Below are 19,889 nucleotides of genomic sequence, written 5' to 3' on the forward strand. Positions count from 1 at the left end.
TGTGTGGGCCTATTTCAGGAGAATAGGCTCTTGTTGGCAGACTCTAACTATTCCAGCTGTGCGGTGGAGAGGTGTGTGTTTGATGTTTGACATTGCTTTGCCTATTAAACAAGAGCCTCACCTACCCACATCAGGGACCTAAGGACTGGTAGCTCCACTCAGGTCAACCAGCCACCCGCAACAGGGGTCCAAAGATAACTGGTACCTCCCAGTCCTTACAACCAAAAACTCTGGGTGCCCATGGTCCATCTGCAGAACCCGCCCCCCTGCATGCTCTAGGGAGCAGGGACGCACTTTCCTCAGAGATACTTGGGTCGGTTCTCAGCCCCCTGCCTTGTTCAGAGGGTGACCCCCTGCTGCAGTCATATACCAGTATATATGCCAATCACCCCTGCCCCTCTAAGACTGTAGGACAGAGCCTGTACCACACATTTGATGATCAGCTACCTGGAAACCTGAGCTGAATTCATACAAGAAAACTGAATGGACTCCTAGACTGATATACCTGATAACAGCTCTAGCCATCTGGGGACAGGACATCAGAGCTCCAAAGGCAAAAATAATCAAGCTAGCTAGCTAGCTCAAGCAACCCATAGGGGTATACCAAAACAAAACAAAGCAAGCAGCTACAACACAGTAAGCAGGCATAAACTAATACAATAACTTATAGATGGCTCAGAGACAACAGTCAATATTGAGTCACATAAAGATACAGACCATGATCACCTCAACAGGCCCTCAAACACTTTCTTCTAGATGAAAGTGCATTCCTGGAATTACCAGATGCAGAATACAAAAGTTTAATATACAGAACCCTTCAAGACATCAGGAAGACAATGAGACAATACACAGAACAAGCTAAGGAACACACAGATAAAGCAACTGAAGAAGTTAGAAAGATTATTCAGGAACATAATGAAAAGTTTAATAAGCTGGAAAAATCCATAGACAGGCAGCAATCAGAAATTCAGAAGATTAACAATAAAATTACAGAAGTAGACAACACAATAGAAAGTCAGAGGAGCAGAATTGAGCAAGTAGAAGCAAGAATTTCTGAACTCGAAGATAAATCACTTGGCACTAATGTATTTGAAGAAAAATCAGATAAAAGAATTTGAAAAAACAAAGAAATCTTAAGAATCATGTGGGACTCTATCAAGAGACATAACCTAGGAGTGATTGGAGTACCAGAGCAGGGAGGGATAACAGAAAATACAGAGAAAATTGTTGAAGATTTGCTGGCAGAAAACTTCTCTGATACTGTGAAAGATGAGAGGATGTCTATCCAAGATGCTCATCGAACTCCACACAAGGTAGATGTTAAAAGAAAGTCGCCAGGACATATTATAATCAAACTTGCCAAAACCAAAGATAAAGAGACAATTCTAAGAGCAGCAAGGGATAAACAAAAAGTCACCTACAAAGGAGAGCCAATAAACTTGGACTACTCGGCAGAAACCATGCAGGCAAGAAGGCAATGGGATGACATATTTTAAAAATTGAAGGAAAAAAATATTGCCCGCCAAGAATCATATCCATCAAAACTGTCTCGTAAATATGAAGGTGAAATTAAGACATTTCCAGATAAACACAAGTTTACGGAATTCATAAAAACCAAACCAAAACTACAAGAAATACTAAAGGGAATTCTTTGGTTACAAAATCAATAACATCAGGTATCAACCCAAGACTAGAACACTGGGCAGAGCAACTAGAAGTCAACCCAGTCAGAGAAATCCAAAAAAACAAAACAAGATTATTAAAAAAAAAAAGCCCAACACAGGATAACGGCGATGTTATTATATAAAAGAAAACAACATTACAATAATAAAGAGGGACTAAGAAATGTAATCATACACCTTCCATATGGAGAGGAAGATACAGCAATACAAAGAAATAAAAGTTAGTTTTAAACTTAGAAAAATAGGGGTAAATAATAAGGTCACCACAAAGGAGGCAAACTATCCTACTCATCAAAATAAAATACAAGAAAAAAATAGAGACTCAGCAGAAACAAAATCAACAACAACAAATATGAGGAAAGGACAATATATAAAGATAATCTACTCAGCACATAAAATTAAGTGGGGAAAAAGAAACTGTCAACAACACACAAAAAAAGTCATCAAAATGATAGCACTGAATTCATACCTATCCATAATTACCCTGAATGTAAATGGACTAAATGCACCAATAAAGAGACAGAGAGTGGCAAAATGGATTAAAAAACAAGATCCGTCTATATGCTGCCTACAAGAGACACACCTTAGACTTAGAGACACAAACAAACTAAAACTCAAAGGATGGAAAAAAACATATCAAGCAAACAACAATCAAAAAAGAGCAGGAGTGGCAATATTAATTTCTGACAAAATAGACTTTAAAGTTAAATCCATCAGAAAGGATAAGGAAGGACACTATATAATGATTAAAGGGACAATACACCAAGAAGATATAACCATATTAAATATTTATACACCCAATGACAGGGCTGCGAGATACATAAAACAAACTCTATCAGCATTGAAAAGTGAGATAGACAGCTCCACAATACTAGTAGGAGACTTGAACACACCACTTTCAGTGAAGGACAGGACATCCAGAAACAAGCTCAATAAAGACACGGAAGATCTAATTGCCACAATCAACCAACTTGACCTCGTAGACATATACAGAACACTCCACCCAACAGCAACCAAGTATACTTTCTTTTCTAGGGCACATGGAACATTCTCTAGAATAGACCACATATTAGGTCATAAAGCAAGCCTTAGCAGAATCCAAAACACTGAAATATTACAAAGCATCTTCTCTGACCATAAGGCCATAAAAGTAGAAATCAATAACAGGAAAAAGCAGGGAAGAGAAATCAAACACCTGGAAACTGAACAATACTCTGCTCAAAAAAGACTGGATTATAGAAGACATTAAGGATGGAAGAAAGAAATTCAGAGAATCCAATGAGAATGAAAACACTTCCTATCAGAACCTTTGGGACACAGCAAAAGCCGTGCTCAGAGACCAATTTATATCAATAAATGCACACATCCAAAAAGAGGAAAGGGCCAAAATCAAAGAATTATCCCTACAACTTGAACAAATACAAAGAGAGCAACAAAAGAAACCCACAGGCACCAGAAGAAAACAAATAATAAAAATCAGAGCTGAACTAAATGAAATAGAAAACAGAAAAGCAATTGAAGGAATTAACAAGACCACAAGCTGGTTTTTTCAAAAAATCAACAAAATTGATAAACCACTGGCCAAACTGACAAAAGAAAAACAGGAGAGGAAGCAAATAACCCGAATAAGAAATGAGATGGGTGATATTACAACAGACCCAACTGAAATTAAAAGAATCATATCAGATTACTATGAAAAACTACACTCAAACAAATTTGAAAACCTAGAAGAAATGGATGAATTCCTAGAAAGACACTACCTACCTAAACTAACACAAACAGAGGCAGAACAACTAAATAGACCCATAACAAAAGAAGAGATTGAAAAGGTAATCAGAAAACTCACAACAAAAAAAAAACCCTGGTCCGGACGGCTTCACTGCAGGGTTCTACCAAACTTTCAGAGAAGGGTTAACATCACTACTACTAAAAGTATTTCAGAGCATAGAAAAGGACGGAATACTACCAAACTCATTCTATGAAGCCACCATCTCCCTGATACCAAAACCAGGTGAAGACACCATAAGAAAAGAAAATTATAGGCCTGTATCCCCCATGAACGTAGATGCAAAAATCCTCAACAAAATTCTAGCCAATAGAATTCAACAACATATCAAAAAAATAATTCACCATGACCAAGTGGGATTCATACCAGGTATGCAGGGATGGTTCAACATTAGAAAAACAACTAATGTAATCCACTACATAAATAAAACAAAAGACAAGAATCACATGATTTTATCAATTGATGCAGAAAAGGCATTTGACAAAGTTCAACACCCATTCATGATAAAAACTCTGAGCAAAATATGAATAGAAGGAAAATTCCTCCACAAAATAAAGGGCATTTATACAAAGCCAAAGCCAACATCACCCTAAACGGAGAGAGTCTGAAAGCATTCCCATTGAGTTCGGGAACCAGACAAGGATGCCTTTTATCACCACTCTTATTCAATATTGTGTTGGAGGTCCTAGCCAGAGCAGTTAGGCTAGATAAAGAAATAAAGGGCATCCAGATTGGCAAGGAAGAAGTAAGAGTATCTCTATTTGCAGATGACATGATCTTATACACAGAAAACCCTATGGAATCCTCCAGAAACTACTGAAACTAATAGAAGAGTTCAGCAGAGTATTGGGATACAAGATAAACATACAAAAATCAGTTGGATTCCTCTACACCAACAAAAAGAACATCAAAGAGGAAATCACCAAATCAATGCCATTTACAGTAGCCCTCAAGAAGATAAAATACTTAGGAATAAATCTTACCAGAGATGTAAAAGACTTATACAAAGAAAACTACAGTACACTTCTGCAAGAAACCAAAAGAGACTTACATAAGTGGAAAAACGTACCTTGCTCATGGATGGGAAGACGTAACATAAAAATGTCTATTCTACCAAAAGCGATCTGTATATTTAATGCAATTCCGATCCAAATTCCAAGGACATTCTTTAATGAGATGGAGAAACAAATCACCAACTTCATAAGGAAGGGAAAGAGGCGCCGGATAAATAAGGCATTACTGAAAAAGAAGAACAAAGTGGGAGGCCTTACGTTACCGGATTGTAGAAGCTATTATACCGCCACAGTAGTCAAAACAGCCTGGTGGTGGTACAACAACAGATACATAGACCAATGGAACAGAATTGAGAATCCAGACATCCAAAAATCCATCCACATATGAGCAGTTGATATTTGACAAAGTCCCCAAAACAGTTAAATGGGGAAAAGACAACCTTTTTAACAAATGGTGCTGGCATAACTGGATATCCATCTGTAAAAAAATGAAGCAAGACCCATACCTCACTCCATGCACAAAAACTAACTCAAAATGGATCAAAGACCTGAATGTAAAATCTAGAACTATAAAGATCATGGAAGAAAAAATAGGGACAACGTTAGGAGCCCTAATACATGGCATAAACAGTATACAAAACATTATTAAGAATGCAGAAGAAAAACTAGATACACCTATGCTCACCCAAAGACTTCACCAAAAGAGTAAAAAGACTACCTACAGACCAGGAAAAAGTTTTTAGCTATGACATTTCTGATCAGCGTCTGATCTCTAAAATCTACATGATACTGCAAAAACTGTACTACAAAAAGACAAATAACCCCATTAAAAAATGGGCAAAAGATATGAATAGACACTTCACTAAAGAAGACATTCAGGGAGCTTAACAGATACTTGAGGAAATGTGCACAATTGTTAGCCTTTAGAGAAATGCAGATCAAAACTACAATGAGATTTCATCTCACCCCAACAAGGCTGGCATTAATCCAAAACACACAAAAGAATAATTGTTGGAGAGGCTGTGGAGAGATTGGAACACTTCTGCATTGCTGGTGGGAATGTCAAATGGTACAACCACTTTGGAAATCGATTTGGCGCTTCCTTAAAAAGCTAGAAATAGAACTACCATATGATCCAGCAATCCCAGTCCTTGGAATATATCCTAGAGAAATAAGAGCCTTTACTTGAACAGATATATGCACACCCATGTTTATTGCAGCACTGTTTACAATAGCAAAAAGATGGAAGCAACCAAGGTGCCCATCAATGGATGAATGGATAAATTATGGTATATTCACACAATGGAATACTATGCATCGATAAAGAACAGTGAGGAATCTGTGAAACACTGCATAACATGGAGGAATCTGGAAGGCATTATGCTGAGTGAAATTAGTCAGATGCAAAAGGTCAAATATTATATAAGACCACTATTACAAGAACTTTAAACTGAGAAGAAAACATTCTTTTGTGGTTACGAGAGGGGGGAGGGAGGGAGGGCCGGAGAAGGGTATTCACTAATTAGATAGTAGATAAGAACTACTTTAGGTGAAGGGAAAGACAGCACACAATACAGGGGAGGTCAGCACAAATGGACTAAACCAAAAGCAAAGAAGTTTCCTGAATAAACCAAATGCTTCAAAGGCCAGCGTAGCAGGGGCAGGGGTTTGGGGACCATGATTTCAGGGAATATCTAAGTCAATTGGCATAATAAAATCTATTAAGAAAACATTCTGAGCTGCCGACCATGTATCTGGTAGCTGTAGCTCTTTCCCACGATGCCACCAGAGTTTCCGTGATGACAGATAGGGATGTTTAAAGATATAGTCTTGCTTTAAATCTGATAGTCAACATTGAGCAACTCTTTGGGAAGGTTTGGTTTAATGTAGTGTTGTTGATCACTGACTTCTTCACAGACCCAATACAGAGTATTGAAGGGTGAGCACAAGCTCCCGAACCAGTGTGCCAAGAACGAGCTTAGCCTGAGATGCTGATCTCCTTAGACTGAGCGGTAGCCAGGTGGGGCCTGAGAGTTCCCAAGAACTCCATCTTCCCCTGTCAAGCTACTCACTTGTGGCTCCAAGCAGCTTCATCCACTCACCCAGTGTGCCGTACAATTACAGTAATTGGCATGTGTATCATGACTTGAAAAACTAAGCATTTGGCCAGACCGAAGCACTAGGCCAGTAACTGTCTATGGGATAGAAAAAAATTCATTGACTTTTTTTTTTTCCTTTTGAGCCACCAATTCACAAATTTTTATACCTACCATTAAAACACTTGTAGAAACATAGGTCAAAGAGTAGAATCAAGAATGATAGTATTAGCGAGGAGCTCAAGAGGCTATTTTTGTCTTCTTCAGATAGATAGGGGCAAATACCTGGAGGGAGTCCCTGGGTACTGTAAGTGGTTAATGTGCTTGCTACTGAGAGATTGGAGGTTCCAGTCCACCCAGAACTTTCTTGAAAGAAAGGCCTAGCAATCTACTTCTAAAAAGTCAGCCACTAAAAACCCTGTGGAGTACAGTTCTGCTCTGACGTACGTGGGGTTGCCATGTGTCAGTGTCCACTCAGCAGCAACTGGAAAAAAACTTTGAGGGCAGAAAGGTCAGTATCAGTGCTTTTATTACAAACGATGAAATAGTGTGGTGACAGGATCTCAAAAGGCCCTTGTGTCTTCTTTCCTAAGCTCTCTGCTGATCCTGTATGAGACATCTGCTAAAAGGATTTGGTGTAAAAATTAATGAAATGGTCTTTTGACTGAAGAAAGGCCTTGGAATCTAGTAGGTCTTGCTAAGGGAGGTGTGGGATTTGGTTATGAAGAAGTCAGCTCTTTCTACATGAAGACAATCGAAAACCAAACCCGTTGCCGTCGATTCTGACTTATAGCAACCCTATTGGACAGAGTAGAACTGCCCCATAAGGCTTCTAAGGGGCGGCTGGTGGATTTGAACTGCCAACCTTTTGGTTAGCAGTCAAACTCTTAAGCACCGTGCCACCAGGGCTTCTCTACGTGAATCATCACTTTTATTTACAATTATCTATTAATTTTTCTCAACATTAGCCCCTACCCCCAATTTTTAGGGTCTGATGTGGTACGTAAAATAAAGTGGGAATGCTGTCCACTTACTGCCAGTCTTTGTTATGGAAAAATTCCTCCCAAAAGTCAGAAATTAAGAGTTTGAAATAACAGGTGAGGAAACAAAAAGTTTCTGTTAGAGCTTAAGGAGGTTGTTCAAACCTGTAATGGTGGTTTATGTGCCTTCCGAAGGGTTCGTTTGCAATTGTGGGAACCCACGTTTATCAAGAGAGAAAGGAAATTACCAAGTGTAGTGATGGAAGATTTGGCCTTCAAATCTTATATAAAAGCCAAACCTGGATGTGTAATTTAGGAGAAGATTCTAAACAATTATGAATTTATATCAGGGAAGTTCTAGAATCTATTTTTTTCCCTTGACATAGAATATGACAAATCTGAATAGAAATTTTAAATATCCAGATCACCAGGAGAAATGGCCCTGCTAATTTTTTTTAACGACTACCGTTTACCTAGATGCAGGGAGGAAAATTTTAAATTTTGTAAAAATTACAAATGTAATAAAAACTTGGTGGAATAAAAACTTCAAGGAATAGAAAAAAGTGAAAGTGGTTCCTTTTTGTTTTTACTCCCATGCCCGTGTCACAGAGGTAAACCACTGTTGGCAGAGAATTTAAGCATCTTGGTTAAATAAATTCTAAGTAAAATAAGGAAATGACTATTTCTGTTGCTGTTATTAGCTGCCATCCAGTTGATCCCTGACTCATGGCGACCCCATGCACAATGAGATTGGACCGTTGTGATCCATAAGGGTTTTCACTGGCTTATTTTTTTGGAAGTAGATTGCCAGACCTTTTTTCCTAGCATGTCTTAGCCTGGAAGCCCAACTGAAACCTGTTAAGCCTCATAGTAGGAATCGAATCCAGGTCTGCATTGTTTTCTGTGTACCACTGTCTCAGGTTCAGAATGTTTGCTAGTTTTGAGATTATAATCAGGAGTTAGTCTTTCCCTTGACAGGTGACAAAGTGTAGAACAGAGAAAGCTAAGTTATTATAACTGCCTTGTTAAGTTGGAAACTTAAAGTCAGACCACTCATCCTTTATCCCACAACTGAGAAGTGAATGGAAGACTTGACTTTATTTTTGAAGTTGTCTGTTAACACAGCTGTTGCTTCAAATTTTCCCACTTCTTAAAGGAAAGAAGAAAATTGTTTTAAGATTTGGTAATAGCGACCTCTTAGCATATACTCTTTGGTCCCGAGATAGAGGCATTTATGTAGTGAGGAGAAAGGAATTTTGAAATTCGGCTGGTGTGCCCTGGAGTCTATTTGGCACTAGTAGATGCTGTGGAGTATTATGAAAATGGTTAGTATTTGTCTTAGTTAAGGTTCTCTAGAGAAACAGAGCCAGTGATATATATATATACACATAAATGTGTATAGAGAGAGAGAGAGAGATTTATTTCAAAGGATTGGGTCATGTGACTGTGGGAGCTGGCAAGTCTAAAATCCATAGGTCATGTGACAGGCTGGAGTCTCCTTCAGGCTCACAGGATTGTGTGGGACTCGCAAGACTAAAATCTGTAGGTCAAGCAGCAGCCTAGAGACTTCAGCATACTTGTATCCCAAGATCCCTAGATCAGGAGATGGCAAGAGTACAGAATGAAAAGAGAAGGGAGTTCTGCCAAAATATCTATTTATAGTCTGGAGGCAGAACATACTGTAAGGAAACTCCCTTTTCAACTGATTGATTATATTACCGGAGATTACATTTACAGAAAGTGACTACATTATAAAATGTTATATTATGTTACCTTACGTTAAGTTATGAAACAGCAACTAGACTAGTGTTTGGCCAAACCATAGCCTAGCGAAGTTGACACGTAAAATTAACCATCACAATATTCAAAATACTTTAACGTCTCTAATTTTTATACTAATTCCCAATTTTTTAAATATATTTTGATTTTTTTTTCCTTAATTCTCCTCAGTGTGACCAGGACTTAGTAACCTAAAGACAATTTAGTAGGACTTCTCATAAATCCTAGAATAGTGATAAGAAAGGGGAATTTCAATGCAGATTGACTTTGGTCTGCGTAATATTAAACAATCATGAGGTTTGTAGTCTGATTATGAGGTAGAGATGAGGTAATTAATTCAGTTTTATTTTGTTACATTGTGGATGCTTTTCTCTGACATGCCAATTCGATTTCATAATATGGTTTACAACTTCACAACATCATTCCCCAGTCCCCAAGTTATTTTCTGATGTTGGTTTGCTACATGAATATGCCAAGCCAGAAAGCCTCCTTATAGCACTATATTACTGGCTGAATAACCTGAAAAAGTGAGACTGCCCATCTGGTGAATCACTGAAAAAGAGACGGTTTCCAGGTGACAGATCCGTGTAGGATTTCTTGTGCCTGGTTTTTAGAAAGTACTTGGTCATGTTTCAGAGAAATTGGAGTTGGAATGGACTTCTGAAGCCATGTATTCCAACCTCCCACACAAGACAAAGTCCCTTCTGTGTTCCTGACCCTCACCCAGCTTTTGTTGGAACCAGGCTCAGCAAATACACTCATCTGCATTCTAACAGTTCTGATTACAGCAAAAAAAAGTTACGATGTGCAAGAAAGGGAGTGGAAAAGAAATTGGTAACTTGGGCTGTCTACCATTTGTTCAACACATTGTCACATTTTAAAGAATCTGTGCAGTCCCACTTTACATATGAAGAAACTAAGGCACACAGTGGTGAAGTAACTTGCTCAAGGTCACATAGTTAGGAAGATGCATTCCTGTCTGGAGCTACCCCTCTTTTCACTATCTCTACTACCCCATTTTAACAGGAAACAACGAAATGGCTATGATCCCGACTGCCTTTCTTGCGTGCTTTAATTTTACTTTGGCACCCTCATTAGCGGTACTGTACTCGTGAAAAGCACAGAGGAGCCCTGGGGTGAATTCAGTTACTTTCCTGTAGAAGCTTTAACAACTCTTTCGGAGCTTTGAGTGGTTGATGGAAGGTTTTCTTGAGAAATCAACTTAGAAGAGTCCTGTTCTCGCCTAGTCTGCCTCTTCTGAACTTCTGGTTTCTTGTTTCTAAAATGGAGATAATTGTACTTACTTCTCAGTTGTGAAGATTGAATGAGAAAACCTATGAAAATACGGTACAGTATAGAGCACCTAGTAGATATTCAAGGGGAAAAGATTATTATTATCTTTTATTATTACTATTATTATTGTCACTATTATCATGAGCTGATAGCTTAATGACAAGGAGAGCTTTCTTAGGGTTTGTTTTTAGAGAGCAAGACTAAACTTCACTAATTGTTCTTCAGATATTTTACTGTTTTCTTGAGGCTTTACAATCATCAGATCCTACAAAGTCATAGGTTTTCTATTAAAGTGTAAAAAGCAACTTTGAAGATCAACAGCACATGGTATGTACTACCTGGAAAGCGTTATCACACCGTGGAAGAAGCTGAAGTTTCTGGCTGGAATTAGCTCTACTGAGTGATTTGTGTCTTCTTGTTCTTCTTACTTTTAATGTATTAAGAGATAATATATATTGTCATATAAAGTAATTCCTAAAACAATATTTAAATTCTAAGTCATAATTTAATTTGGTCAGATACAGTAATGTAAAGTAAATTATGATTCACTTTAAAATTTCCCTCTTGGTTCTTCTATTGCTATGCCTGACAAAAGGAAGGAAAAGAGAACAGAATTAGGCCTCATCACGGTAGAGACCCCAAAAGTTTCTGTATCCCCAAACCATGAAGAAAAAGCCAAAGCTATTAAGTCTCTTAAGAACAACTTTGGGTATTCAGATATTAAAGGGAATTTTTAAATAAAAATATCCAAAACCAAACCCACTGCCATCCAGTCTTTTCCGACTCATAGTGACCCTACAGGTCAGAGTAGAACTGTTCCACAGAGTTTCCAAGGAACGCCTGGTAGATTTGAACTACCTACCTTTTGGCTAGCAGACATACCTCTTAACCACTATGCCACCGGGGTTTCCAAATGAAAATATAGTAGGGTTTAAATAGAATACAGATATACCAGTCTAAGTAAAGAATTGTGAAAAGTCTCAAGTTCTTTATAAATTAGATTTTCCAATTTAATGTATTGTTGAAAATTTAACTCTAAGTACAAGAGCTCTGATAAAATAGGTAAATGTAGTCTGCATGTGTACAGAGAAGGAGCCCTGGTGGTGCAGTAGTTAAGTGCTCAGCTGCTAACCTAAAGGTTGGTGGTTCAAACCCACCAGCCACTCTTCAGGAGAAAGATACGGCAGTCATCTTCCATGAAGATTTACAGCCTTGGAAACTCTATGGGGCAGTTTTACGCTGTCCTGTAGGGTCACTATAAATCAGAATTGACTCAACGGCAACAGCTATGAGTTTTGTGTAGAGAAAAAATTTTAATTAAAATTGAGTTTTAATTTCCTGTATATTTTCCAATTGTTCAATTCAGATGCTGGTGCCAGAAAAATCAAACAATTGAAAGACTATTTTTATAGTTTCTAAATACACTAAAGAATTTGCCAAAGGGACTTTAAGAGACACAAATTGAGAACATTATGTATAATATGATCCTATTTTTATTAAAACAACAACAAAAAGTGGGAAAAATGCATGATATTATACATGGGAAAATTTTTTTTAGTATAAGTATGTTCTCTCTTCATCATGACCCCATGTAACAGAGTAGAATTGCCCATGGGATTTTCCAGGCTGTAATCTTTACAGGAGCAGATCACCAGGTCTTTCTCCCACGGAGCTGCTGAATGGGTTCGAACAGCCAACCTTCCAGTTTGCAGGTGAGCAGGATTGCTCTGGGTCAGAATCTACTCGATGACCCACAACGTGTTCCATTCAATATTTGGGGGCATAACCAAAAGCGAAACCAAACCAATTGCTGTTGAGTTGATTCTAACTCATAGCGACCCCATAGGACAGAGTAGAACTGCCCCATAGGGTTTCCAGTGAACGCCTAGTGGATTTGAATTGCCGACCTTTTGGTTAGCAGCTGTAGCTCTTAACCACCATGCCACCACGCCACCAGAGTTCCCTGTTTGGGGCATACTTGTATTAAAAAAATTATTCATTCTTTATCTGAAATTCCAATTTAACTGGGCATCCTGGATTTTATCTGTCAGTTCTAGAAATGAAGATCCGTGATTAGTGTTTTTATGCTGTATATTGCATAATTACATAAGTTGAGTAACTGTCCTTCAGCAAGGTGGTTCTTTTTCTTTCTTTCTCTTTTTTTTTAATTGTGGGAGCCTAATGACAGTTACATCTCATCAATTCCAACCTCACTGGTTTAGAATTTTGATTATTTATGCAAGGGCTGTGCTAAAGTGCACTTTATTCTCGTCGTGAATTTAGTAAGCCTCATTAATAGGACAAACAAAACAGAAAGAGAACTATTTATCTCCTTGGGAGACTAGACTAGAAATAATGTGATTACAAACGTGCGATCGGAGGCTATCGTTAGTTAGGCTGAGCTTTTCAACTCTTAATTACAGATCATTCTCAGTCATTCATTAAAACAGAACAAGACTTTACCAGGCAGAGCCAGGTCCAGCCACCTTGGTCCCCACAGCCCCCTTTGCGTGCCACCTGCCCTTGGTAAACATGTGGGCCTCCCACCTTTCCTGTTTGTGTGCTCTGTAAGGACAGGGCTATTTGTTTTGTTCATCAGTCTCTCACTAGAGCCTCACACAGTACTTGCTTGCTACTTAGAAGGCACACTGTGTTTACTAGTTGAATTAATGAATGCATGCTATCTGCATGTGTTAAAATAAGCAAACTATTTCTAAATATTTTGCACTTTGAATTAAGAATAATTCTTTCCCTTATTCCGAATTTAAGTACATGAAGGGAATTTTTATTATTATTATTTTATAATTTTTATTGTGCTTTAAGTGAAAGTTTACAAATCAAGTCAGTCTCTCACACAAAAACCCATATACACCTTGCTACACACTCCCAATTTTTCTCTCCCTTCACTCTTTCTTTTTGTGTCCATTTTGCCAGCTTCTAACCCCTTCCACCCTCTCATCTCCCCTCCAGGCAGGACATGCCAACATAGTCTCAAGGGTCCACCTGATCCAAGAAGCTCACTCCTCACCAGCATCCCCCTCCAACCCATTGTCCAGTCCAATCCATGTCTGAAGAGTTGGCTTCGGGAATGGTTCCTGTCCTGGGGCAACAGAAGGTCTGGGGCCATGACCACTGGGGTCCTTCTAGTCTCAGTCAGACCACTAAGTCTGGTCTTATGAGAATTTGGGGTCTGCATCCCACTGCTCTCCTGCCCCCTCAGGGGTTCTCTGTTGTGTTCCCTGTCAGGGCAGTCATTGGTTGTAGCTGGGCACCATCTAGTTCTTCTGGTCTCAGGATGATGTAGTCTCTGGTTCATGTGGCCCTTTCTGTCTCTTGGGCTTGTAATCGCCTTGTGTCCTTGGTGTTCTTCATTCTCCTTTGATCCAGGCAGGTTGAGACCAATTGATGCATCTTAGATGGCTGCTTGCTAGCGTTTAAGACCTCAGACACCAGTGGGATGCAGAATGTTTTCTTAATAGATTTTATTATGCCAATTGACTTAGATGTCCCCTGAAACCATGGTCCCCAGCCCCGTGAAGGGAATTTTTGATAAAGTTAGTTTCATTGTGTATTGGCCATTGAGAGGCCAACGCTGAAAAGATGTATCTGAACTTCCTCCAAATGTGTTTTCCAGAAGAGAAAGATAGACTGGTGCTCATAAAGTCACCATGAGCAAGCACCCTTGTGAGGGTTGGTCTAGGACCATTGGTCTCAAGATTTAACAGGCTGGTAATGACATTAGTAAGATGAAATTCTCTCTGTCTCTCTTTCACACACACAATAAATCCCCATTAGGATCGAAGGGATGGAAGAGGATCTTTTGACTGGATACTGATTCTGGCTCTCACTGATAAATAATACATTAATGACTAGAACAAATATATAGACATTTACATATTTTAAACCACATTCATATTATTAGAGACCACCATATATGAACCATCTTACTCCTGAGAACTACCAGTGGACTCTGGACTCGTGAGGGAAATTAAGCATGAGTGGTTTATGTGTGGCAAGGCTAACTACAGAGTTTCTATTTCCTGGTATTGGTCAGCATCTAGCCTTGGAAACATATTCAGGTGAGACTTGCTCTCAGTTTCCACCAGTGGCTTTGTTCTTCTCTATTTCCTCCAGCAGAGAAAAATGGTGAATGGGTAACCAGGAAATTAGGAATTAAATCTCCCTCTTAGTCCCTAATCCTGCCTGTACCTCTGATCTATTTTGCTAGCAACCTGAGAATTCAAGGGGCTGCACTGAATACATGTTGAAGTTGAAACAGAGCTGGGCAGAAAGTTCCTTGTATGTGGTCCTTTCTTTTAAGAGCATTGAGTCATGTTCTGACTTTTGTTCCCTTTTGTTCTCCCTTCCCTCATAGCACCCTGGAAGGGTATTACGTGGACGATGCCCTGCAGGGCCAGGGAGTTTATACTTATGAAGACGGGGGAGTTCTCCAAGGCACCTACGTAGATGGAGAGCTGAATGGTCCAGCCCAGGAATACGACACAGACGGGAGACTGATCTTCAAGGGGCAATATAAAGATAACATCCGGCATGGCATTTGCTGGATATATTACCCAGTAAGCCTTATGACTGTTCATTTTGCTGGAAGTAACAGGAGTTAAGACATTTAAGACATTGCTTTGATGCTTTACCACGAAGAGCAGAATGCATTCTCTAAGTTAGAAATTGAGCTAGGACACTTCAAAGTCACAGTAGCTGCAGCCAACAGCTTATGAGGCATGGCCTAGCGCTTTTCTTAACTACTGACTTAGACTGTGAGTCCTTGTATCTACTCTTAATTATTTTTCAGTGTTGTTTTGGAAACAAATGATTCACCATAGAACTGTTCTGGATCTTGATTGTGGTGGTGGTTATGAAAAAATTTTTTAAAAAGGATAAAAACCAGGTATATAAAAAAATTAGAACAAATTCATTTTATTGTACCACTAATAAAGGAAAAAATACGTTGCTTTTAATTCCATTGGCATATAGAAAAGGATGATGGAATTGCTCACTTTTGCTCGTTTATTCTGTTTCTCATGTGTAAGAACTAATCCAGCAATTTCCAATTTTTTTTGTTCTGGAATTATTACACTATTATTACTGGATTTTGCAGTTCTACTCCCTACTTTTTAAGGTGCTTTAGGGTTTATATTGCTTAAATGAAGACAATGAAAATTCGCTTGCCTTTGAATGATAACATTTCACAATATAGCTGAAGTTTATTAAAGCAAAAAATGAGGCAAAACCCATGGTTGGGAATTAACGCTCTAATTTTTGTTTGCATTTCAAATATCCCATCTGTTGTTAGTGAGTTTCCAGAAAACATTTCAGAAAATAGATGTTAGAAAATATTTTATTTAAAACTTTATTTTGTACAGAGCTTAAGTCAAAATACATTTTTCCTTTCTCTGAGTGCTATGTTCTTATGGTTAAAAAGTATTTATAAAAGCAAGGTATCTATTACATGATAAAAAAGAGTGTTATTTGTCATAGAGTCGATTCTAACTTCCCAACAAAATAAATAAGTTATATTCTATATATGTTGTTGTTGTTGGGTGTTGTGGAGTCGATTTTCAACTTATAGCGACCCCATGTGACAGACTAGCCCCATAGGGTTTTCTAGGCTGTCATCTTAATAGAAGGAGCCCTGGTGGCTCAGTGTTGAAGTGTTCGGCTGATAACTGAAAGGTTGGTGGTTTGAACCTGCCAGCAGCTCCTCAGGAGGAAGATGAGGCAGCCTGCTTCCGTAAAGATGTACAGCCTTAGAAACCCTATTGGGGCAGTACTGCTCTGTCCTTTAAGGTTGCTATGAGTTGTCATCGACTCGATAGCAATGGGCCTTTTTTTTCTTTTTTTTTATTGGGAGCGGATCGCCAGGTTTTTCTCCTGAGGAGCCATTGTCTGGGTTCAAACCAAACTTTCAGGCAGCAGCTGAGCTCTTAACTCTTATGCCACCAGGGCTCCTTACTCTTGGGATAAAAACAAAAAACCTGTTGCCATTGAGTCAATTCCTACTCATAGCGACCCTATAGGACAGGGTAGAACTGCCCCATAGAGTTTCCAAGGAGTGCCTGGTGGATTTGAACTGTCCACCTTTTGGTTAGCAGCCTTAGCTCTTAACCAGTACACCAAATAGGGCATAAGAAAAAAACTTTGTAAATAGGTATTTTAAAGAATTACTAAAGCATTTACATATCCTCTTGGTAGGATCTATGATAGATCAAAAGTCACTTAGTTACTGCCTAGAAGAAGGCAAGGAGAAGGACAGGAAGTGGGTGGAGGTACTTACCAGTCTAGGGAGACAAACTTTTGTTGCTTCATGATTGGCCAGATTGAGCATCTTTCTGACCAGTGGCTGGGGGCTGCTGATACGAATCTTGAAGTCAGAAAAAGTAGGAGTCTATGTGTGATGGTGGGGATAAAAAGGGGCAAAATACGGATGACCAGATTCTCCCACGACCTGTCATTTTACCTGCGACTGTGATCCTCTCAAGTCCCTAGATGAGATCCAAGATGCCCTACGGTTGGTGAATGGGTCTGCCTCACTCAATGTAGTTGCCTTTGAAACCTGAACATGCAGCTAGTTGAGCCTTTAGTATTAATTATTAAATACCAAGAGAAGACTGTCTTAGGAAGGAAGTATTGGGGAGTTATAAGTTTTTGAAATTTACTTGCTTGATACACTTGCCTTATATATGGTATCTGTCAGCAGTTGAGAGGACTAATCACACCCCTCTGCCCTCTGGGTTTTGAATCAATTAAGAAATTGACATAGGTGTCAGGAATCAAGATGTCCCTTTGATTACGGCAATGTTAGATTGGAGATGTTGTGTAGGCCTGTCATGGATTGGATTATGTCCTCCGAAAACATGTGTCAACTTGGCTAGGGCATGTTTGCCAGTATTCTGTGGCTGTCTTCCATTTTATGATCTCATTATCCTCCATTTTGTGATGTGTTGTAAATCCTAGCCTCTATGTTTGTGCTTATGGTCCCATTTGGGATTGAACTGAGCCCTGGTGGCTTAGTGATTAAGAACTTGACTGCCAACCAAAAAGGTTGGCAGTTTGAATCCATCAGTCACTCTTTGAAAAGCTGTGGGGCAGTTCTACTCTGTCCAGTAGGGTTACTATGAGTTGGAATCAAGTCGACAGCAATGGATTTGGTTTCTGTTTTTGGTTGGCCGTTAGGTTAATGGGCAGGATTAGGTCACGTTAATGAGGATTAGGTTAAGTTTGGTATGTTAATGAGGTAGGATTAGGGTGACATGTATCTTAAATCGCCACCCTTCACCACCCTGGAAGAGATAAAAGCAGAGGAAGCAAGCAGAGAGAGAGGGACCTCCTACGTCCAAGAAAGAAGAGCCGGGAGTGGAGTGCATCCTTTGGACCCAGGGTCCCTGTGCTGAGAAAATCCTCCTAGACCCAGGTGAAGATTGATGAAAAGGACCTTCCCCCAGAGCTGACAGAGAAAGAAAGCCTTCCCCTGGAGCTGGCACTCTGAATTTGGGCATCTAGCCTCCTAAACTGTGAGAGAATAAATATCTGTTTGTTAAAGCCATCCACTTTTGGTATTCCTGTTACAGCAGCACTGGATAACTGAGACCAGACCCAAAGCCAGCAAAATGGACTTCCCACTCCCTCCTCTCTGAACTCAGTAGATGAACCAGCTGCAGACAGAGCAGCTAGAAAGCTACAGGTTCCCCGGGTGAGCATCTCCAGGGAGGGGGCAGGAATAGCAAGGGGACCAGGTGCAGCCTGTGGGCACTGCTAGTTCCCAGGACCCAGGAGAGGGTGAGTGAAAAATGAGGCCAGAAGGAGCAGCAGCCTTATCCTGTGAACCCCACCCAGCAGAGAATGAATGTCCCTGGGTGTCAGACTCTGCCTTCTTACCAATCAAATGAACGCCTCCCTCTTTTATGGGGAGGAGCCAGTGAGCCCAAGAGAGGAAGCAGGAGCTTCTTCCCCAATGCTTCCTTCTGGAGCAGATGAGGAAGTTTTTGTGACATGGGGCCAAAGCAGACAGAAGGGGAGGAAAAATCATTACCAAAGGTAATGATTCGCCCTACTGTCTTTACAAGTGCACTCTGAGAACAGTTTCTTTCTTTCAAAAATTTGCTTTGGAACAGTGATATGAAGTTTTTAATTAAAAATTTATGGCTTCCTTTGGAAATAAAAGAAGTTCTGCTTTATCATTCTAGACAACGAAATTCACTTTCTCCCCAAATCAGAAGTTCAAAGCATTTAAAGGAAAAGGTGTGAAACTCAAGACAGACAGACTCTGGTTATTGGTTATAAATAAATAGGCATGGTGATGGCTTATATTAGTTATGGCATGTAAGAAACACAAATGCTCTAACACGCTTTAGCTCAGTAATCGGTACTGAAAGCCTGAAGGCAGATCATGCAGAAAGAACCATCCCCATTTGTGCTGGGTTATAAAGACCTAACTCAGGGAGGAAAAAGAGTGATAAATGTATTCCTAATGTACTTTCTGTGCACTTTCTATCCATGAAGGGTGCTTCCAGTTATTTCTCTTTCTATGGAAGTGCTGTGATGTGTTCGTAATTTATAACCTTTTCCTCCAAAGAACAATTAGACTACTGTGAACTGTAGGAATCATGTACCCGGTGTTCTTTATTCCTGCTGGCTCTCAATGAGCTGCATTTGGAATCACTCACAAGTTATCCCACATCACTGCCTTTGAGTAGGAACCCTTGAGTTGGGGAAGTAACCAAGCGGTCAGAAGACATGATGGTATTACTGTTGTTATAGCAAACCCACAAAGGTCTCAGGTTCCTAAAGTTATATCATGAGGACTTCTGGGTGGAAATAAAAAGGAAACACTCTCTTGCACCCTGGATTAGAGTACTTATGACTTTCTGGTATTCCAGGTCAATTCACCAAGTATTTGTGGATCACCGACTGTGTCCCTAGCACTAAGCAAAACCAGAAAACCAAACCCACTGCCGTTGAGTTGATTTGGACTCATAATGACCCTCTACAGGGTAGAGCTGCCCCCATTGGGTTTCCAAAGCTGTAATCTTTACGGAGACAGAGTGCCAGATCTTTCTGCCACGGATCAGTGGTGGGTTGGAACCACCGACCTTTCAGTTAGCAGCCAAGCATTTAACTAACCACTGTGCCACCAGCACTTAGCAGAATGCAGAATTATTTGATTGGCTTAATGACCCTTAGCAAATGAAGTGAATGTGAGTTAAACATGAAGTTAAGCTGCCTCCTTTCCTGGAAAGAGGCAG

The 19,889-nt window shown here is 39.6% G+C and overlaps 1 protein-coding gene across 2 annotated transcripts in view; it reads left to right on the forward strand.

Moving 5' to 3' along the window:
• SETD7 (SET domain containing 7, histone lysine methyltransferase) overlaps positions 1–19,889 on the forward strand; it is a 69,654-nt gene that overhangs the window by 13,045 nt on the left and 36,720 nt on the right. For both annotated transcript variants that reach the window (XM_049885255.1, XM_049885256.1), the window contains exon 3: positions 15,005–15,206. In XM_049885255.1, coding sequence (XP_049741212.1) covers positions 15,005–15,206 — 202 coding nt within the window. The remainder of the gene's footprint in view (positions 1–15,004; positions 15,207–19,889) is intronic.

The sequence above is a fragment of the Elephas maximus genome, chromosome 5, assembly GCF_024166365.1.
Source record: "Elephas maximus indicus isolate mEleMax1 chromosome 5, mEleMax1 primary haplotype, whole genome shotgun sequence".
In the NCBI taxonomy this organism is placed as follows: Eukaryota; Metazoa; Chordata; class Mammalia; order Proboscidea; family Elephantidae; genus Elephas; species Elephas maximus.